Here is a 22,113-nt window from a genome sequence, read left to right on the forward strand (position 1 = left end):
GGACTCAAGACCCAACGCCGTGTGGTCTTGAAATCTGAAGGACTTGCAACCGGAAGTCAACATTTTGGTATGAACCACTTTGGGAGAATTCCATGAGGATTCAATGACTGAGTCCTCCTATAGATTTGGTCCAAAGTTCATTTTTCTGATCATCATTCTTCACACACTACTTACCTCGCCGCTGGTCACCTCCTCGTCATTGACGACGAACCTGTACGTTACGGCGGGCGTCAGCTTGATAGCCTGCACCCAGAAGCGCACGTGGCCTTTCTCCAGGACCTCATAGTTCAGGCCGTGCTTGAGCGGAACGACTGGATGGAGGAAACAAAGTTTCCTCATGGTCCGGGTCTTAACCTTGGCGTTTCAAGTGACTCCCAAAAATCCAGCCGGTCAATCCGAGTCACCATTCAATTGAAAACAAGAGGATTCAAGCCGCCAGTTGGCTTCAGCGGCACAGCTGAGTCACGAGGCCTTGTTCAATCACGATGGACTGTCACTAACTATACTTGCAAGTCAAATTCAAATTTTGGTCCTCTGACGGTGCGCGCGCGATACTCACCAGGATTCCTGATGGCAGAGCTGAGCTCCAGCATGGATTTGAGCTCTGCGGGGGCAAAGACAACCAACGTGAACTGTTGGATCGGTCGGCGGAAAGATGGCCCTGTCATGGCATACCGTCTTCGGTGAGTGTGTGGCTTGCAGAAACACCCTCGGTGTCGGTGACCAGCACGGAATAGCGGCCTAGATCATCTTTGTCAGGGTTCAGGAAACTCAATCGGGAACTGAAAGAGGTCAACGAGACACCGAGTTCACCTTTGAAGCACTCACTGCTCCTCAAGACCACTGCTTCTCAAGACCCTTATCACTCAGCGGGATAGGCATGTGTATGCTGTCCCGCATAACTAAGACACGCGGATTCACACACAACATGTTTCAGGTTAGTTTTGGTGGAAAGGAAATGCAGTGCAGCAGCTCACGTGCGTCCTTTGGTGGTGACAGCGACGCGAGGGCATTCGCCGATGGGCTTGTAGTTCTTGGACCACACAAAGTCCGAGATCTGGCTTATGTCGCTGGCCTCCAAAGACAGAAAGATGTCACCCGTTTCCTCATCTACGTCGGACACCATCTCCTTCGTGCCTGGACACGCACGCAAGTGGCGTCAATGCGGACCTGCTAGGCGCAACCCACAGACTACCAGAGGCATTACCTGGAGGAGGTCTGGCACAAACTGCCTCAGTCAAGAGGGAGGGTCTACCAATGCCGTGAGTGTTTATGGCGCGAACCCGGAAGACGTACAACTCCCCCTCCTCCAGACCGTTTACCTGAAAGAATAAGGCCAGGCGGTTGCTCGGTTTTCTCTAAGGTCTTCTCCTGATTAGAGGTGCCCAGACTAGCTTGTCAGGGAGGCATCTGCAAAAGAGACCTGAACCACCTCAACTCCTTCATGACGTTCTGCCTTGAGTCATTCCCTAATGCGCAAAGTCCTCAAACTATTACCGGACATCCGACAGGTGTCGCCGATCTCATTTGGTGAATCCCAGAGACCCCCATTAAAACAACCATCGGATCTTTAGGTGACCAGATCGGATTGACACCTCCGGCTGGTATCTCACCTGCATGTAGCGCTGACTGATTGGGTTCTCGTTCAAGGCGACAAAATCACAAGAACCCTTCTTGGCCATATCCACAAAGTACCCGGAGACAGCGCTTGACCCTGTGTAGACAGGGGCTTTCCAAACCAGGACCAGGGAATGACTACGGACCTCGCTGAAGGTCAGGTCATAAGCTGGACCTTGAACAGAGGAAATTAAACAGAGAGTAACGATGAATGAACTATGAATTGGCGCTTGCAAGACAGCGAAGCTTCCCCAAAATGGACTCACCTGGCTGCTCTGTGGTCCACGCTTCACACTTCATCGGCAGACTGGGGGTCGAGGGCACGCCCACGCCCGCTATGTTGGCTGCTTGAACTTTGAACTCATAGAAGGTCCCTTCAGTCAGATTATCCACCTGAGGACAGGAAATGGAAGTTCCTTCATATACCGGGGTTGATTGGAGAGAAGACCGAGATATGACTCAGACTCCTGTTTGGTCGCAAGCCAATGTTACAAGGGGGGTCCCGGGCACTCACCTTGCACACTGTGTCCACGATGGCACCCATATTGACCTCTTTCCAGAGCAAGCTGTCGACATCTCGTCTGTCCACGTAGTAGGCAGTGATCTTGGAGCCACCGCAGCTCTTGGGGGTGCTCCAAGACACCGTCATGGAGGAGCCATCGCAGTTCAGCAGGCTGATACCGTAGGGCGCGCTGGGGGCGGCTGCCAGAAAAGTGACTGTCAGTGGTTTGAAGCAGGCGGGGCCTGCGGTGGGGATGCACTTGACTGAATCCATCTGTTAATAGCACCGTTGTCACATTGGAATTACAGCGAGGGGGAAAAAAAAACACCCGTACTATAGTGTTTAAGTATACCGTGATACCTCAGCTTACGAACACTTTAGCTCACAAACTTTTCGCCTCATGCACATTAAATGCGCGAGCATATAGTCTTGGCTAACGAACTAGTTTTCAGCAGATTAACACAAAACCACACGGTCGAACAGCGCCACGGTGGCCAGCGGACTGTTTTCGGCAGATGAACACCAAACCACACAAACCACCACCACCTAGTTTTCCACACCCCTTTTGAGTGCATATCGAGTGGAGTACTTGCTATTATGGGACCGAAAAAGACCTCACCACAGGCTAGTGTTAAGCCGAAGACGACACAAAAGAAAATGACGGTCGAGCAGAAGAAGGAGCCATCAAAAAACACCAAGGAGATGTGCGTTTGTGTGACTTAGCGTCCCAGTACCAGTATGCTAAGTTTACCATTGCTAAGTGTGGCTAAGTGTGTTTCTGTGTTGTCTAAGCAACGGTCTCCGGCAATAGAAGAGGTTGAAAAACTTCTGTTGATTTGGATTAACGAAAAGCAGCTAGCAGGGGACAGTGTGTGAGGGTATGATTGCCGAGAAAGCACGGCAAATTCACCCGGATATCATCAAGAGGAAACTACATCAATGACCATCACAAAGGTCACTTGATTATCACACTTTCTGGGACCAATTAAGTTCGTGAGCTGAGGTATCACTGTATATAATTTAACGTACAGTGGCCTGTCTTCGGATACGAGTTCCATTTGTTCTTTGAACACGGTCTAAAAACATGGGTGAGTGGTGAGGGCAACAGGGTTACGCAAGGCTGCAAATGTGGCATGTCAGCATTGGATCCAAACTTTACAAAGCTTCAAATGTGACTTGTGATGACAATAAATCACGTGGGTAAGGGGCACAAGACGGTAGGTGCGTGATGGTGAGGTCCGCACACATATTTGAAACATACCGTATTCAAACCCCCCACCTGGCAGGACAGTAGAATAGAACATCACACCAAAGTATGAAAAGAAAACTAAGCGGTATGTGGTCAAAGTTTTCGCGGCTATGCTCACCCAAGGCCGGCTCCACGGCGATGGGTCCCGATTCCTGGGACTCTTCGCTCAGGCCGAAAAGGTTGACGGCTTGCACCCGGAACACGTAGTTCTCCCCCGGCGTCAGACCATGCACTGCAAACCTGGGAAGAGACAACTTCATGTGTAGAAAAGCCACTAAGAGCCACACAAAAACTGGACTGAAAGGGCTATCTTCAACCAGCTGTTATTGATTGAAAAGTGTCTGTCAGTATCACACTGTTGCTAGTTAGCCATAGCATCAGCGAGAAGGGCTCAGAAATGAGTCAGGATCATCAAAGGACCTGTTCAGTTTGAATGGTTTGTTGTTGCAGGCGAACCAGTCCTTGCTGCCCACCACACGGCCATCGATGTAGTAGCCCATCAGGTCTTGCTGCCCGTGCGTGGGTGGCTCCCACTGGACGAATACGGACGACTTGGTGTTCTGGGTTGCGAGCGGTTGCCCGGGAGCAGACGCCACCCCTGTTTGTCAGGAGAAACGGGCAGAAGCCGTGAACAACACATAGGTTCGTCAGTGTAAGCTCTCAGTCGTACAGGAGTGGTCCATCGATGAGAAGGTTTCTTCAGCCATCATCTGTACTTCTTTGAAGGTATCGGACGTTTTGCTTCTTATCCAAGAGGCTTCGTCAGCGAACTAATTTTTTTTGCTGGTAGTTTTGACCCGATATATATCCCTACTGTCCAGACGTGGCGGTGCCACATTCTGCTTTGATAGGTCCCTGCTCTCAGGTTGGGGGGAGCAGAGGACTATTCCCTGAGGCTACGATGATTACTTCTATTGTCCTGACTGATTACTTCTATTGTCCTGCCTGATTATGGGGTCTACGACTGGCCTGATTGCCCCATTAGCTCTGGTATCACATCATCAGCATAACTAAGCCTATGTGGTCTAAGAAGTCTGTTGTACGGTTTAATTTGAATCGTTCGACCTATTATATATATATATATATATATATATATATATATATATATATATATAGACCTCAACTTACAAACACCTTAACTTACAAACTTTTCGTCTTACAAACGTCAAATTTATGAAAATTAAACCTTATAATAAGAACTATTTTCATAATACACACCCACCACGGCTGGCGGAGTGATCTTCGGCGGAAGCACACGACCGAACAGCACCAACAGTCCATATGGAAGGTGACTCTCCTTCCATAAGCCATCAACGACCATCAAAAAGGTAAATAAAATGTTATTTTACAGCACAGTTGATTTCTTTAATTACAGTCCTCATGTAATGCCCCTCTCTTTCCAAACAGCAATTGCCCTTGATCTTTGACCTCCAACGCCATTCCATCAAGCCATAAATGACCATCACAAATGTAATTAAAGTGACTTTATGATACAATGCAGTGTATTTCTTTCATTGCAATACAATAGAACATTTATTATACATAGAATAAGGTATGTTGTGTGTAGTTTTAAGGCTTATTTAGTTGAAAAGTATATTTTATGGAAACCCGGGAATAGATTATTCCCATTTTAATGGTTTCCTATGGGATTTTTTTTTTTTTTTTGAGATACACACTTTTCGCCTTACACACTCTGTCTGGGAACCAATCAAGTTTGTAAGTTGAGGTCTCACTGTATATATATATATATATATATATATATGGTCAAATCTACAAGCAAATTTTAGTTTGCTGACGAAGCCTCTTGGATAAGAAGCGAAACGTCCGACACCTTCAAAGAAGTACAGATGACGGCTGAAGAAACCTTCTCATTGAAATACGTAGGTTCAATATCGGATCCGGTGCCTCGGTCACAGTGTGTGAGTTGACTTCAAATTGAGTGACTTCAACATGGCCCGGGTCAAATTGATCCGGGTCCTTTTGCGCATGGCAAATTATTACTTGGATCTCATCATGAAACCCAGCAGTGAGGCATTTCATTGTTGAATGTGAACCCCTTTGGCTCAATTTGACCCTCAGATGAGGATGCACAAATGTGTAAGGTGCTCAGGAGGAGGACACATGTGGCGTCACAGGTGCGCTTGACTCCGTCCGACGCTGTCCGGGTCTCTGCGAGTCCGTGTGCGTGTGTGTCCGAGTCCGAGTTCGCGTTCGTGTGTTTCCGCAGAGCGCTACTTATATACCCCTTGCATGCGTGGGAATGCATCAAGACATCAAAGGGCTTGAAAGACACCTACGGGTTGAAAGGCGCACTTCAAAGGCGTACACACGTCAGCGCCGCGGTGCACACCTGTGACGCCACACACACGTGAGTCAAAGTCAAAAACTGAAAGTGTCCCGGTACGTACCAAAAGACAGCGTGCAACCTGCAACACAAGATCTAACAGACTCAGTTCCTGTACGTGATGAGATTTGGTACTGCATACGGGCCCCCGTCGCACGCCCTTACCATCCTGGACGGCCTTCCCCACCGGCTCCGAGGGCTCCGAGGCCGGCCCGACACCGTACGCGTTGTACGCAAATACCCGGAAGAAGTGAGCGCCCCCATCAGGCAAATGAAAGAGGGCCAAACGGGGCGAGCGAAGCTCCACGCCGAGGTCGACGCGATGCCATGCCTCGCCAGTGACGGTAGCTGAACACTGAGGCACACCACAAGCATGAGAAAATGACTTTTTTTGTCCTTTTTCCCAGTGGACTTTGGCTCAAAAGACTTTGATTCTGACTCCTGACTGAGGTTAGCAGAACATTTGGATTTTCTCTTTTGGACCAGACGACATTTTGGATGAAAAACCGTAGCATCCGCAGCACCTCTCAAGCGCAACCAACCGTCCCAACAAATAATAATAATAATAATAATATTCTTTTCCTTTCGGCTTTTCCCTACAAGGGGTCGCCACAGCAAATCAGTGTCCTCCATCTTGAATGTTGCTGTGCCGATGACCATTTTGTGTTTGGGAGCCTTTTACTGAGCGAGTTGCTTGTTTGGTAGCCACAAAGGGACATAAGTCTTCTTCTACATTTCATTTATAAGCGCCTTTCAAAACTCTCAAGGTCACTTTAGATTGTATTGGATTTGCCTTTATTAGTCACGCAGTGAAGAAATTTACATTTCACAGCAGCAAACTTAACAGTCACAGGATACATTTTTCTGTGGGTGAGCAGCGGTAGCCACACGCGCCAGCGTTCACTCAACCTGGAAGTAACTCAAATAAATAGAAAGCTAGATAGCTAATAGGTAGCTAATAGTTAGCTAGATAGCCAGCCAGGCAGACAGACAGCTAATAGATAGCTAGCTAGATAGCTAGCCAGCCAGCCAGACTGCTAGTAGACAGCTAATAGATAGCTAAGAGCTAGCTAATAGATAACTAACAGATACAAAATAGATAGCTATGTAGGTAGCTTGATAGCTAGCTCCACTATCATACGCTGGTCAGACCGCTGGCAATGTTCCCCCCCCTAGCAGAGACGCCCACAGTTGACTTACACACCTTTTCTACGGCGTAGCAGAGCGGCGCCGGTCCGTGCTGGCTGGGCGGCGTCCAGCTGAGCACGACGTGCGTTTCGTGAATCTCGGACGTGTGAACGTCAACGGGTGGCCCGGGAACAATCACCTGGCCTAAGAATGAAGGGTGCATGCCAGTGGAGTCGGTTGGACTCCAAGTGTGTTTTTCAGGGTGGGTGAATTTTAAGTGAGTCGGGTTTAAAAGTGAATGAAAGGTTGGTGTGGGGTAGATTGATAGTGGGTTTAAATTTGCTCTTAGTGGGATTAAAATCTGGCCGGGGTTGTTTGAGGGTCAGAATACGAGAGATGCAGTGTTTGCTTTAAGAATGCTAATAGAGAAGTACAGAGAGGTTCAGAAGGAAGTGGTGTCTTTGTAGATCTGGAGAAAGCGTACGACAGGGTGCCCAGAGAAGAGCTGTGGTATTGCATGAGGAAGTCTGTAGTGTCAGAAAAGTATGTCAGAGCGGTGCAAGACATGTATCATAACTGTAAGACAGTTGTGAGCTGTGCTGTCTGTGTGACGGAGGAATTTAAGGTGGAGGTGGGACTCCACCAGGGGTCAGCTCTGAGCCCCTTCTTATTCGCTGTCACGGTTTGCGAGGTGGTGATGGCGGGTGCGGATCCCAAAAAGCAGGCAGGAGGGAGCAGGAGGTTGTTTGACTAATTGTACTAAAATAAAGGTCAGCAGGAACAAAAGGTAAAACGTCAAAATCATCTGAATGGAAAAAATATAAAGTAGCAAAAGAAGACCAAAAGTAAAAGCCCGCCAAGGTTAAACAAACACGTACACGTTGCATGCAGCAACCAAGCAGCAAACAAACAATGAACCGGCCCCGGATGGTCGTTCCGGGTGTCCTTTTAAGTGTCAATGATTAAACGACCAGCACCTGCGAGGCTGCAGGAAGGGCTGACGCGGACGTTGCACGGCTCGTCTTGGATGAGACTCAATTCGTCATGCACGACGACAGCGTGGCTGGACGTGGGCGTGCAATGCCAGTCACCCAGTGTCACCCTGGACGGCCACCTGGAAGGAGGTCTCGGCCGGACGTTTACGTGGACGTTGCGGCTCTTCGAGTGACGCAATTCAAACTCGACGTGGCTTGCGCTAACGTGGACGTAGCATTGCCAGGCACAGGGTAGAAATGAGACGGGTCCGATGTACCTGCGGGATCCGATGGTTGGCCGGTTCATTCTGTCAAGGTTTACGAGGTGGTGATGGCGGATGCGGATCCCAAAAAGCAGGCAGGAGGGAGCAGGAGGTTGTTTGACTAATTGTATTAAAATAAAGGTCAGCAGGAACAAAAAAAAACGTCAAAATCATCTGAATGGTAAAAATACAAAGTAGCAAAAGAAGACCAAAAGTAAAAGCCCGCCAAGGTTAAACAAACATCTACACAATGCATGCAGCAACCAAGCAGCAAACAAACAATGAACCGGCCCCGGATGGTCGTTCCGGGTGTCCTTTTAAGTGTCAATGATTAAACGACCAGCACCTGCGAGGCTGCAGGAAGGGCTGACGTCGCTACCCGCTGGTCGCCAACCAGATCATGAAATTCGCCATGGTGAACAGGCTGACAGATGATGTTAGACAAGATTCTCCTTGGACCATGATGTTTGCAGATAACATTGTGATCAATAGCGAGAACAGGGAACAGGTGGCGTAGAAACTAGAGATGTGGAGCTATGCCCTGGAAAGGAGAGGAATGAAGATCAATTACAGCAAGACGGAATATATGTGTGTGTGAATGAGAGGGATCCAAGTGCAAGAGTGATGCTGCAGGGAGAAGAGATAAAGAAGGTGGAGGATTTTAAGTACTTGGGGGCAACTGTCCAGAGCAATGAAGAGTGTGGAAAAGAGGTGAAGGAGCATTCCCAGGCAGGCTGGAGCGGCTGGAGAAAAATGTCAGGTGTGATGTGTGATAGAAGGGTTTCAGCTAGGATGAAAGGAAAAGTGTATAAAACGGTGGTGACCCCAGCCATGATGTTTGGACTGGAGACAGTGCCACTGAAGAAAAGACAGGAAGCAGAGCTGGAGGTAGCAGAGCTGAAGAGATTGAGGTTTTCTTTGGAAGTGACCAGGTTGGATAGGATCGGGAAGGAGTACATTAGAGGGACAACTCATCGATGAAAAGGTTTCTTCAGTCGTCATCTGTACTTCTTTGAAGGTGTTGGACGTTTCGCTTCTTATCCAAAAAACCTCGTCAACAAACTAAAGTCGTGGCAGAGGACTACTCCCTGCCACGAGTAGACATGCTGTGTCATTGTGGACAAACTGAACCTTACCCTGCAGGGTAAGTCAAAAATTCTGCCTGACTTGGTGCAAAGTGTGTTTGCGTTTGTCATCAAACTGAAGCTGTTCAGGGCGCATATTCAAAAGGGAGATTTAACACATTTTTCCACTCTGCTAAAAGCCAGCGGGCAAGTCACCACCGAAACCCTGGATAAGAAAAGAGCCAGATATGCAACACTGGTTGAAAACTTGCATGAAAACTTTGTGACCCGATTCCGTGGTCTACGTTCCTTGTCGACCCGTTTAATGCGGAGACGGACTGTTTGAAAGCCCCGCTGTCACAGATGAAGCTGCGGCTGAGTTAGAGATGATCGATCTTTGTGAGGAAGATCAATTGAAACCTGCTTTAAGGGAAGGGACCATTGAGTTCTGGAAAGACGTGCCAATGGAAAAATACCCCAATGTCAAACCGGCTGCGCTTAAAATAGTGTCAATGTTTGGGTCAGCATACGTCTCCAAGTCTGTGTTTTCTACCCTGAAACATGTGAAATCAAAGCATCGATCGGTTCTGACTGACACTCATGTAAAAGAATTGCTTCGAGTGGCAACAACAGAATGCAAGCCAGATTTAATGAGGATTGTTCATGACAAAGAATGCCAAAAGTCCCACGAAGCAACATGCAAACTATTGTCAATTATTACATTTTTGTTTGTGGACTTGGTTTTACTGAGTTTGTGTGTGGAAAGACAGTGTTCTTTGTTGCCTGTGGTTTTAGTACTCTCGGAGTCAATTTCTAATATATTTGCTGATTTTGTATTTAAAAGGTGATACTTATAATAAATCTGTCTGAGCAGAGGTCTGTGTATGTGAGGGATGGGGCGATGGAGTGTTCATGTGTGCCCATGTTTATCAAAGTCAGCGTTATTGTCGAATATGCTCATATGCATGGCATATAGCACAGATGAAATTACTGTGCAATCGGACCCAGCGTGCAAGGCACTTATAATGACTTTAACAAACATAATAAACACAAAACCACCAATTTGACGGGAGAGAGAGGGGAGCTGCTGCGTGTTCACGCACCACCATCTTGATGTGGCTCTTTGCAGTAACATAGTAAAAAATGTGGCTCTTAGTCTCTGACTGGTTGGCCACCCCTGCTGTATTCCCTCGCCAGATCAGACACTCGCACACCTCCTTCATATTTTGCGATTATTTCTTTCTTAAATGCAATACTTGTACGCACTACTTTTGTCACTTTAAGCAGCACTTACTTTCTTTGGAGGCAAGATTAGGGGCTAAAACTCTTCGTACACCTATACTAAACGCTAGAGCAAAACGCAGCACATCTGCTAGCGACAGCAGTTGGTCACGAAAAGAGTGATACACCCGTGCGCCGCATATATATATATATATATATATATATATATATATATATATATATGGCCTAAACTACCAGTAAGACTTTAGTTTGCTGACGAAGTTTCTTGGACAAGAAGCGAAACGTCCGACACCTTCAAAGAAGTACAGATGGCGGCTGAAGAAACCTTTTCATCGATGGACCACTCCTGTACGACTGAGAACTTACACAGAGGGACAACTCATATTAGAGGCTTTTGAGACAAAGTGAGAGAGAGGCAAGACTAAGATGGTTTTGACATGTCCGGAGGAGAGAGACTGACTATTTTGGAAGAAGGATGCTATGTCACATCTTCGTCGCCGTCTGGAGCGCGCCCATCCCCTCCTGTCTCCTCCTCCGCTGCTCCTTTGAGCGGGCCCCTCCCTTCGGCCCGACAGAACCGGGCCGATCCCACCAAAACCAAAGCGGTGGTAGAGTGGCCAACCCCGAAGACGCGCAAGCAGCTCCAACAGTTTCTGGGATTTGCCAATTTCTACCGCCGCTTTGTTCGCGGTTATAGTCAGAAGGCACTCCCACTCACTAACCTCACTTCCACCAAAGTCCCCTTCAAGTGGTCACCCGACGCCGAGGGGGCGTTCAACCGCCTCCGGCAAGCCTTTTCCAACCCCCCAGTCCTAAGTCATCCTGACCCGGACCTCGCATTCGCGGTCGAGGTTGACGCATCCGAGTCCGGAGTGGGGGCGGTCGTCCCAGCGCTCCCCTGCCGACCAGAAACTTCACCCATGCGCCTTCTTCTCCCGCCGGCTCAGCCCCACAGAAGCCAACGACGATGTAGGCAACCGGGAACTGTTGGAGGTCATCCTGGCGCTACAGGAGTGGAGACACTGGCTTGAGGGGGCCAAACACCCCTTCACTGTATATACCGACCACAAGAACCTGGCCGCCATCCAGTCCGCCAAGAGACTCAACTCGCGGCAGGCCCGATGGGCACTCTTCCTCATGCGGTTTAACTTTACTCTCACCTACTGCCCAGGGTCGCAGAACACCAAGCCTGACGCCCTATCTCGCATCCACGAGCCGGCAGAGAAGGAGGAGACCAGCACCAACATCCTGCCGGCTCAACACATCCTGGGCGCCCTGCGGTGGGAGGTTGAGAGGAAAGTCCAGGAAGCCCTGGGGGGTAACCCCATCGCCAGGGGTTGCCCGGTGGATCGCCTGTTCGTCTCCCTCACGCTACGCACCAAGGTGCTACTCTGGGGACACACCTCCGGGGTCGCCTGTCACCCTCGGTTCAACAGGACGATCCAGCTCGTCGCCCAGCGGTTCTGGTGGCCGAAGTACAGGAAGGACGTCATGGAATTCGTGAAGGCGTGCCCGGCCTGCGCTCGTGGGAAGGCCTCCCACCAACCCCCGGCAGGACTTCTCCAGCCACTACCTGTTCCCCTCCCGACCCTGGTCCCACATCTCCGTCGACTTTATCACTGGTCTCCCCCCATCCCGTGGCAAGACGGTCGTCCTCACCGTTGCGACTTCTCGAAGTCGGCCCACTTCGTTCCATTAACCAGGTTGCCGTCAGCTATCGAGACGGCTCAACTCCTGGTTAACCACGTCGTCCGTCTCCACGGGATTCCGACATACATCGTGTTGGACCGGGGACCGCAATTCGTGTCCAAGGTATGGAAACGTTTCTGTCGGTCCCTAGGGGCGTCGGCGAGCCTGTCGTCTGGCTACCATCCTCAGACCAACGGCCAGACGGAGAGGAAGAACCAGGACCTGGAGGTGGCCCTCCGGTGTGTGTGCCTTAACATTCCTGCGTTGTGGGCGACCTCCACTTACCTTGGGTGGAGGACGGCCACAACACCCTGGTCTCCACAGCCACAGGTCGGTCCTCGTTCATGTCCGCCTGTGGCTATCAGCCGCTTCTGTTCCCCACCCAGGAGGGCCAGGTGGAGGTCCCGTCCATCGAACACCACCTGAGATGGGCCCACAGAGTGTGGAAAGAGACCAGGGCCGCCTTGGTGCGCACGGCGTCCCAGAATCAACTGGTCGCGGATCGCGGCTACCGGGTCAGGCAGGAGGTATGGCTGTCCACAAGGGACCTCCAGCTGGCCGGGATTTCGGCAAAACTGGGCCCACGCTTCACAGGTCCCTTCCCCATCGAGGGCCTCCTCAGTCCGGTCTTGGTGAGGCTCCGGCTGCCTCCACGATGCGGATCCAGTGGAGACCAGTACCTTAGCTCCCACGCCTGCCCCCCCACCTCCCCCCCCCCCCCGGATGTTGGACGACGGCCCGGTCTACACCGTGCGGGAGATACTGGACTCCAGGCGCATGGGCAGGGGAGTGCAGTACCTGGTCGACTGGGAGGGCTATGGGCCAGAGGAACGTCAGTGGGTCCCCCGTTCCTGGATCCTCGACCCATCGCTCACCTGGGCATTCCATTCGGCTCACCCCTCCAAACAAGGTGCGCCGCCAAGATGCGTCCGTTGAGGGCGGGCACTGTCACATCCTCGTCGCAGTCTGGAGCGCGCCCCTCCCCTCCTGTCTCCTCCTCAGCTGCTCCTTGGAGCGGGCCCCTCCCTTCCTGGCTCACCCGGCTCACGCACCTGTTTCCCATTCCCTTCATTGTGCCTTCTGGCTATAAAAGCCACACCTACCGTATGGTCGTTGTCGGAGTATTCCAGGAAGTTCCCCGTCACTCCTTCGCATGCAGGTCTGTTTTGTCATTGCCCTCACCCTCACCTTGTTTTCTGTCATTTCATTTGTGTCTCAGTAAAAGACTCTTTGTTGTCTGTCCTCGTGTATTTCGGATCCAACCTTCACCTCCTTCCGTCGTCCGTCGAGTCCTGTCACCACGCCTCGAGTGGACGTGACATGCTGAGCCTTGAAATGCCAGGCAGGAGAACGAAAGGAAGACCTAAGAGGAGGTTTATGGATGTTGTCAAAGAGTGTCCTCTTTTCTCTTGAAGGAGAAGAGGATGCACAAAACCGGGTTTGATGAGGACATTGATTCGCCGTGGTGACCCCTGAAGGGAAAAGCCGAAAGGAAAACAAGAAGGTTGTTTGAGGGTCAGGAAGAAGGTGGGCTAAGGTTGGAAGCAGGCTGAATGGTTGGAGCATTCAAGGGATTGTTTTCAGCGAGCAGAATCTTGTTGCACCTTGCAACTCATAATTCCTGGCGACAACGCAGTACTCCCCCTGGCTCTCAATCACTATGAGGCAGGACAAAAATAGAGTCGGACCTTGGATTTCCCATTCCTGCAACATACCTTCAGCGCCACCTTCGATCTTGGCGCTCTCGGCGGCATCCAGGGCCGCAACCGTGTCGGAAGGTCGGGAAGCCCCGCTGATGCCGGCACTGTTCACGGCTCGCACGCGGAAGCGGTACGAGTGGCCCGCCTTCAGGTCAGCGACCGGGTACTTGCACACCTTCACCGGGGCGTCATTGCACTGGATCCATGAGTCACTCCCCACTTCACACCTGAAAAAAACAAATCAAAGAACTACATCGACCTCCGTTTGCAGGAGAAACACTGCTGTGGCTGTTGACAGACCTCAAAATGTCCGCGTGCTACATGCTACAAGCTAACTAACGAGAGCAAAGCCACCTGTCCACAAAGTAGCCAGTGATGGTCGCTTCGTTAACCGTATTGGGTGGTTTCCAGGACACCAGGATGTAGTCCGAGTTGACGTCGTACGCCTTGACGCTCACGGGGGATCCGGGCGCCCCGGTCACCGGTGGCGTGGCGTCTGGAGAGGGTCGAGGAACAAAGCACAAGAAGGTCGCAAAATGCCCCGAAGGCCACACGACGCTCGATCAATTCTGGACGCGCTAATACGCCAGATCCAGCCACCTGACACAAAGAGGTAGGCGCAGTGCTCGGAGGTGCCATCTTTGGTGTAGACGCGGATGGTGTAGAGGCCCTCGTCATCCTTGGCTAGGCAAGGTATAGCCAGGCGGGCCACCCCGCCGGCCAGCGACATGCCCACCAGGGGGCCGGGCTGCAAAAGTTTATCTGGAAGAGAGGCGAAAAATTGCGATTATGGTCAGAGACCGCCGGCAAATTGCCACGGTTGCGGAATTACTACGGAGGAAGGCACCTCACCGTCTCTGTACCACTCGATGAAGGGGGGCAGGTTGGGCAGGTCGGGTACGACCACCAGGGTGCACAGCAGGCTGGCCGACTCGCCCTCCACGCCGAAGGTGACCGGGAAGCAATGCACCAGGCTGACCTCCAGCTTGCTCAGATGGGCCCCACCTGGACGGGGGACTGCGAATCGGCGAGAAACACATCTACTCAGTGGGGGCATCTCAGCGCAGAGCACTGGAGGAAACGCAATCTTTCCAAAATGCCAACCATATAAGATCTTACCAAGAGCGATCTGGCTGGAACATCCGCCTCCGCTTGCACCTGTGTGGATAGCAAAATCGTCATGGCCTCGGAATATGCCTTTTGGGGACATCAAATTCTGAGGGTCGACTTACTCCTGATAGCGACTGGGGCCGCGCTGGTGGCTGTGCCGTAGGGGTTGGTGGCCACGGCGCTGTAATCCGCAGTGTCACTCACGGCGCACCTGGAAGAGAAATCGACCCGCGTTCAAATGCGCAAATTGCGGGATCAGTGGGGAATCGGTCAAGATGATGGAAATTGTTGTAAAAGGTGGTGTTGCGAGCGGGCGACAATGGTGGATGACCACTTACCCTAACCCTAACCCTAACCCTTATCTCAACCTAATTAACCCTAAATAATCAAAACCCTAACCAACTCTTTTACTAACCCTAACCAAAAACCTAAAACTAACTTACCCGAAACCGAACCTGAACCCTAGCCCAAACCCTAACACTAACTAACCCTAACTAACACTAACCCAAACCCTAGCCCAAGCCCAAATCTAATCCTAACCCTAACTAACCTCAATCCAAACTCTAACCCTAACCCTAACTAACCCTAACAATTAACTAAACCTAACTAACCCTAACTAACAACAGTTACCTGAAAAATGACCATACCCCAAACCCAAACCTAACTAACCTGTTCCCTAACTAACCCTAACGCTAACTATCCGAACTTGAACCCTAGCCCGAACCTGAATCTTAACCGTAAATAACCCTAACCATAACTCTAACACTAACCCTAACTAACCCTAATCCTAACACTTACTTAAACCTAAATAACCATAACCCTAACGAATCCTAACCCGAACTAAAGCTAACCCTACCCTGAACCCTAATTCAAAACCTAACTCACCCCAACCCTAACTAACCCTAACCAACCCTAACATGAACCCTAACTAACACTCACTTACCTAAACCTAACTAACCATAACCCTAAATAACCCTAACCCTAACTAACCCTAGCCCTACCTTGAAACCTAACCCAAAACCTAACTAACCCTAACTAACCCTAATCTGAACCCTAACTAACCCTAACACGTACCTAAACCTAACTAACCATAAGCTTAACTAACCCAATCCTTAACTAAACCTAACCCTACCCTGAACCCTAACCCTAACTAACCATAACCTGAACCCCAACTAACCGTAACACTTACCTAAACCAAACTAACCATAAACCTAAATAACCCTAACCCTACCCTGAAACCTAACACTAAACCTAACTAACCCTAAGCCTAACTAACCCTAACCTTACCCCGAACCCTAACCCTAAACCGAACTAACCCTAACCTGAACTAACCCTAACCCTACCCCATTCCAAATCCCTAACGACGGACAGGTTTCTGGCTTTTGGTTGAAAATGACTTTCTTTCACTCCAATCCAGGTTGTCAAGGTTGGCAGGCAGTACAACTTGCCACATTCTATGACCAAGGATGGTTTTTGTGCCGTCGTACCTGCTAATGACCAAACTGTGGACTCCGTACTTGCTGTCAATCTTGTACTTCCCTGGAACCCTCAAAGGGTCCACCGGGACGCCTCCTTTGTACCTGCAGACAAGCAATAAGCCTTGTTCTACCTCAAGTGATCATAGCGGCACTCGGCGGGATCATCGCAGTGCCAGTATAACCATCGGACGACGGGCATGGGGGTCCCCAGTACGGTGCAGAAGAGCTTGACAGACATCTTCTCCCACACGGTATGAGGCCGCAGAGCCACGATGAAATCGGGCATGCGCGGGATTTCCCGCGGCAAATCCACTTTCCTGTACATCTTCTCCTTCACCTGACGCAGCAGACGGCAGCTTTGAGACACCAGATCGTGACCTTGGCGGACGGGAACCGACTGCCCCTTGCCTCTTTGTCGATGGCCAGACGGTCGACTTGAGCCTTGGTGGTGATCCTCATCCTTTGGAGTTCTTCCTGGATTGCCGCCAAGCCCTTTTCCACTTTCCTGCTCACTCGTTGGTACTCCTCCATGTCTCCCATTTCCTCGCTAGTCCTGCCAGATGGCCAAAATAAAAATATCAACCATGATGCTAATGAACGGCGCCTCGCAACCGGAATCCTGTGCCACGGACAATGGTGCCACGTTGTCGACGGACTGAAAGATTGATTGGACCGAAAATGGAGTGAATAGAAGGACACCACGAGCGCCGCGATGGCCGTCGTTTGGTATCGTGATGGTCAGAGTCAGCCCCATGACATCCTAAATATGGAAAGAATTGTAGCACAGCCAAACGGAATTGGAGGCCAGCGGATCCGATTGCGTCAAGAATAACTTTTGGATCAACTGACACCGAACTATCGGACCACCGGACTTCTTTGACTCGCTTGGTATTCCGTCTGCCCCGGTCTCGATTTTATTGATGATTGAACTCATTCACTGCCATTCCTGAATTGATTCGGGAATTGAAGAGTATGACATGGAGCGCCGTTCCGGAATTTGTTCTGGTCTTGGGTTTTCTTGCAATGTTTTCCCTTCCACAAGGGGGCAGAATTTGCCTTTTGTCTATGTATTTTGTACACCCGCCCCCATTTCAAACTTAGATAACTACAGACCCATTTAACTTATGAATTATAATAATAATACATTTGATTGCCAAGCGCCTTTCCAAACTTTCAACAGCTTTCAATAGCTAATAGATAGCCAGTTAGATAGCCAGATAGCTAATAGATATCTATAGAGAGGTAGCGAGTTAATTGATAGGTATCTAGCTAGTAGCTAGGCAGCTAGCAAATAAATAGCTAATAGATAGCCAGTTAGATAGCCAGATATCAAATAGGTAGCTATAGATACATAGCTAATTGATAGCTACATAGCCGATAGATAGCCAGCAAGATAGCTCATAGCTAGCCAGTTCGATAGCCAGAGAGGTAATAGATAGCCAGTTAGACAGCCATATAGCTCATAGATAGGTAGCAAATTTATTGATAGGTATCTAGCTAATAGCTAGCCATCTAGCTAATGGATAGCAAATAAATAGCTAATAAATAGCTAATAAATAGCCAATAGATAGCCAGATAGCCAAATTAACTCTTTTGTTCTGATGAAAGAGTCTTAGGTTTCTTACGCCTAATTCAGTGGTTCTTAACCTGGGTTCAATCGAACCCTAGGGGTTCGGTAAGTCGGTCTCAGGGGTTCCACTGAGATCCACTCCTCAGTCTAGTCTGCAGTTAGTAGGCACAGTCATTGGAAGAAGGGTTTGGTGAATTATCATATGAAACTGGTGGGGTACGGTGCCTTCAACAAGATTAAGAACCACTGGCCTAATTGAATGTTGATGTGCTCCTAAAACTCAATATTATGTAGGTCTTGCAATTTGAGTGACAATGACAAAAACCTTGGAATAGGAATGGCCTCACCTCTGCCGGAAGACCGGGATGGTGTAGGCTTCTTCCGCCATGGCCTCCGAGGCTGCGGCCTGCATCTGCTTCAGCGACTGGGAACGCAACTTTCTGCCGATCGGGAAGAATAAAAATGTCAGCCACTGTGGTTTTGGGCCTCGCCGATGGTTGTCAAGGCAACTTCAGCTGCGACGTGCTATCACAAGCAAGCGAAGCGTTACGGGCGAGGCCGAGTGGAGTGGAGCGATGACAAGATTGAGATCTCGGGTCCACGCGCCCCTGCGAGAGAAGGCGAGCCCCTTCCCACTGCCACACTCAGCAAACTATTTTTTTATTTTTTTTCTGCAAGACCTCACTTCAACTTTTTTTTGTTTTTGCATTACTACACCACGTCACTTTACATATGGCACTACCTCACTTTACATACGGCACTACCTCACTTTACATACGACACAACCTCACTTTACATTCACAAATTACATGTAGAAGATGGAAGTCTGGGCTTCACCACCCAAGATCTTGCCCCTGCGGTGGACAACAATTCGATCCATCGCACATGCGCCAGGACGCCAAGCGAAAGCGACAAAGCGGCGTGGGGAAGATAGTTTAGCGTCAAGCTCCAGATTTGACTGAATCCGTGGCGCCACTAGGGGGGCACCACCAGGGGGCAGCCAAGCAGCAAGAGGCAGTGGTCCAGCGTACCTTGACGTGGTCTGCAGCGAGACCAGGCGCTTGCTGCTGTACTGATAAGCCAGATCGCTTTTCACTTGGTTGCGGCTCTTCCGCTTATACCAGGGAAGGACTTTGGAAGCCATGACTGAGGATGCTGGAAAGTGCCGACTACGAGGACAAGACAAGGAGGACACGAGGAGGAGGAGGTGGAGGAGGAGGAGGACGCCTTGCGGGTGACCAAGGCCAGCAAGGGAGAAAAGGGACACCAAACATGTGTTAGCCTTCGTGTCACCACAGTGGATACACAGTGGAACCTCGGTTTTCGAACGACTCACAGTTTGAACTAATCGGAGTCCGAACAAAATATTCGAGAAATTCTTGCTTCGTAGTTCGAACGCTGGTACGATGCGTGAGTGCGTACGCGAGGGTGGGGTGCTGAGCAGCGTACGGGTGTATCGCTCTCTCCGTGACCAACTGTTGTCGCTTGCGGACGTGCTGCGTTTTGCTCTAGCGTTAAATATAGGTGTACAAAGAGTTTTAGCCCCTAATCATGGCTCCAAAGAAAGTAAGTTGTGCTACAAGTGAAAAAAGAAAAGTAGTGCGTACAACTATTGCATTTAAGAAAGAAATAATCGCAAAATATGAAGGAGGCGTGCGAGTGTCTGATCTGGCTCGGGAATACAGCATGGCGAAATCTACGATCAGTACGATATTAAAGAATAAGGAGGCTGTGAAATCTAGTGATGTGGCTGTGGGAGTGAGAGCAAGTGTCATTGGATAGATATTTGAAGAGAAAAGAACATCCTGTAGCCGAGTCATCCGTAGCTGTCACGTTCCGAGCGAGAGTGACGGCAGCTGACTCGTCGGAACGTAGTGCAATGTTTGGGATCCCAAAGCAGGCGGCAGAGACGTACTAACCAAGCAGGATGTTTATTCACAAATAAAAAGAAAACACAGCGAGTAAGAAGGCAGGGGGTGATCCGATCCGCTTACTACGCCAAAAACCAAATGGCACACGAGGGTGCAAAATTACGCAAGATGACATGAATTTACGGGACGCAGGGAAAATACCTCGAACCGGATACACTCGTGCATCGAAGGAAGAGTCCAGGTATGGTGGCGAGGTGATCGCGAACCGTATAAATGCCCCGTGTCCGTGATTAGAGAATTGATAGCAGGTGGAGGGCAGCCGCGAGAGGCAGCCCCGCCCCCCGCTGTCAACTTGCACGTGACAGAAGCAGAGAGATTTGAACGTGTGGTAAAAAATCCTATTCATAATTGTTTTATTTCCGAATGTACAATTAGCCTGGGTTACATTTATGTATTTGTTATTTGTGTCTTTGCCATTTTGCTTAACATTTTCTGACATATACATTGCTTTTTATGTGTTGGTCAGCATTTTAATGTGCAATTTCATGCATAAAATAATGTTTAAAATACTGTACTAAAAAGGTAAACATTCAGGGTGTTGGTACGGATTAAAACGATTTACATTATTTGTAATGGGAAAAATGGTTTCGATGTTCGAACAAATGGGTTTTCGAACAGGGTTCTGGAACGGATTATGGTCGAGAACCGAGGTACCACTGTATATATATATATATATATATATATATATATATATATATATATATATATATATATATATATATATATATATATATATATGCTTATTACGATACTATTTCTATGAACGCAAGGAGAAAATTTACATGCCGCAGGATCGGATATATCGATAGTCCGGTTATATTGATATTTTTTCAGACTCCCGAGAATATCGATCGAGACTTTACTGTATATATATATATATATATATATATATATATATATATATATATATATATATATATATAGTGACGTGCAGTCAGGGGAGGCAGGTGAGGCTATGCCACACTTGTCATCATGGAAATATCAAATGACAAAAAATATACAGTTATATTTATTTAGTGATTTGTACTTTAACATTTTTTTTTCATTTAGCTTCACCATTTTTGGATTACAGTAAAGTCTCGTTATATTGATATTCAAGGGAATCCGAAAAAATATCGATATAACCGGGACTATCGATATATCCGACCCTGTTTGCATGTAATTTTCTCCGTGCGTGCATAGAAATAGTATCGATATAACCGGGACTATCGATATATCCGATATCGATATAACGAGACTTTACTGTATTTTCAAAATCGCTGAATTTTCACATTTACCGTTCACATACTAAGTGGAGACGAGTGGTGAGGCAGCAGCCAGCTGAGCCTCACCATGGATTGCGCAATCACTATGCTAACTGTGCTGGCTTGCTCTGTCGGTATAACCGTACTGTCAATATAACCGTACTGTCAATATATCCGTCCTGCGCCGAACTGCATTAACAAAAGCCGCCAAAAGAGGGCATCCAAGCGCCATATAAGAAACGGAGCTGGCCATGAGCTCACCATTTTGTGCCTCTTTTTTTTGGTGGGGGTGAGAGATGTTCCCCGAATGTTGCCTCAAAATGGCACATATAATTTTTTAATCGATTGCAAACATGTATGCTTCCCTCTACAGCAGGGGTCGGGAACCTTTTTGACTAAGAGAGCCATAAAAGTAAAATATTTAGAAATGTTTTTCAGCGAGAGGCACACGCACGCGCACGCACACACAAACGCTCGCGTGTGCGCGTGCACATACAAACGCTCGCGTGTGCGCTGTGATGTCACGAGAGGCTGTGTCCTGGAGGGCAAATACATCCCCCTAAGATGGCTCCACCCAGAGAGAGTCTTGGCCCCATCTGGTGGAAGGCAGCAATTAAAACCACACACCTGCAGCTGATCAGGGCTTGATTGGCAAGCAAGGCTCTTAAGGCAGAGAGCCTCTGAGTGTGGAGCTTGGGGAAAGACAAGCTCGATTGCTGTGCTCTGTGAAGAAGTTGATTGCTGCGTGGAACTCATTGCCAGTTGGGACCACACGACTGGACACTGGATTTGAACCTAGCTAAGGTGGCTAGGCTACATGAGGAGGACGTCAAGAGGGGTGAGGACTAGAGACTCTTGGAAAAGAACTCCGTCTTCAGTTTTACCTCAGAAGAGACTTTATTTGGATTTAAGTATCAGAAGAGACTTTATTTTGATAGGTATTGGAAGAGACATTATTCAAACCTTTGTTGCTTGTGAATTCCCCCTGGAACCCTTGATTAAAACCTT

The 22,113-nt window shown here is 49.0% G+C and overlaps 1 protein-coding gene across 7 annotated transcripts in view; it reads right to left on the reverse strand.

Annotated features, from left to right (window-relative positions):
* myom2a (myomesin 2a) overlaps positions 1–22,113 on the reverse strand; it is a 36,910-nt gene that overhangs the window by 10,962 nt on the left and 3,835 nt on the right. For 2 of the 7 annotated variants that reach the window (XM_089005453.1, XM_089005454.1), the window contains exons 2-25: positions 18,278–18,370; positions 16,769–16,913; positions 16,543–16,697; positions 16,370–16,462; positions 15,005–15,093; positions 14,892–14,930; positions 14,625–14,789; positions 14,373–14,534; positions 14,127–14,268; positions 13,788–13,999; positions 6,917–7,044; positions 5,878–6,067; positions 5,777–5,794; positions 3,789–3,966; positions 3,487–3,608; positions 3,381–3,398; positions 2,132–2,319; positions 1,884–2,010; positions 1,614–1,792; positions 1,208–1,322; positions 978–1,137; positions 676–782; positions 560–604; positions 175–311 (exon numbers count right to left, since the gene is read on the reverse strand). In XM_089005453.1, coding sequence (XP_088861579.1) covers positions 175–311; positions 560–604; positions 676–782; positions 978–1,137; positions 1,208–1,322; positions 1,614–1,792; positions 1,884–2,010; positions 2,132–2,319; positions 3,381–3,398; positions 3,487–3,608; positions 3,789–3,966; positions 5,777–5,794; positions 5,878–6,067; positions 6,917–7,044; positions 13,788–13,999; positions 14,127–14,268; positions 14,373–14,534; positions 14,625–14,789; positions 14,892–14,930; positions 15,005–15,093; positions 16,370–16,462; positions 16,543–16,697; positions 16,769–16,913; positions 18,278–18,342 — 2,979 coding nt within the window. In that variant the 5' untranslated portion in view covers positions 18,343–18,370. Of the gene's footprint in view, positions 1–174; positions 312–559; positions 605–675; positions 783–977; positions 1,138–1,207; positions 1,323–1,613; positions 1,793–1,883; positions 2,011–2,131; positions 2,320–3,380; positions 3,399–3,486; positions 3,609–3,788; positions 3,967–5,776; positions 5,795–5,877; positions 6,068–6,916; positions 7,045–13,787; positions 14,000–14,126; positions 14,269–14,372; positions 14,535–14,624; positions 14,790–14,891; positions 14,931–15,004; positions 15,094–16,369; positions 16,463–16,542; positions 16,698–16,768; positions 16,914–18,277; positions 18,371–18,961; positions 19,158–22,113 lie in introns of all 7 variants that reach the window. The other 5 variants (XM_089005451.1, XM_089005450.1, XM_089005452.1 and 2 more) reach the window with 5 other exon arrangements.

Source organism: Hippocampus bargibanti, linkage group LG10 (genome assembly GCF_051943395.1).
Source record: "Hippocampus bargibanti isolate YZ-2025 linkage group LG10, ASM5194339v1, whole genome shotgun sequence".
Taxonomy (NCBI): domain Eukaryota; kingdom Metazoa; phylum Chordata; class Actinopteri; order Syngnathiformes; family Syngnathidae; genus Hippocampus; species Hippocampus bargibanti.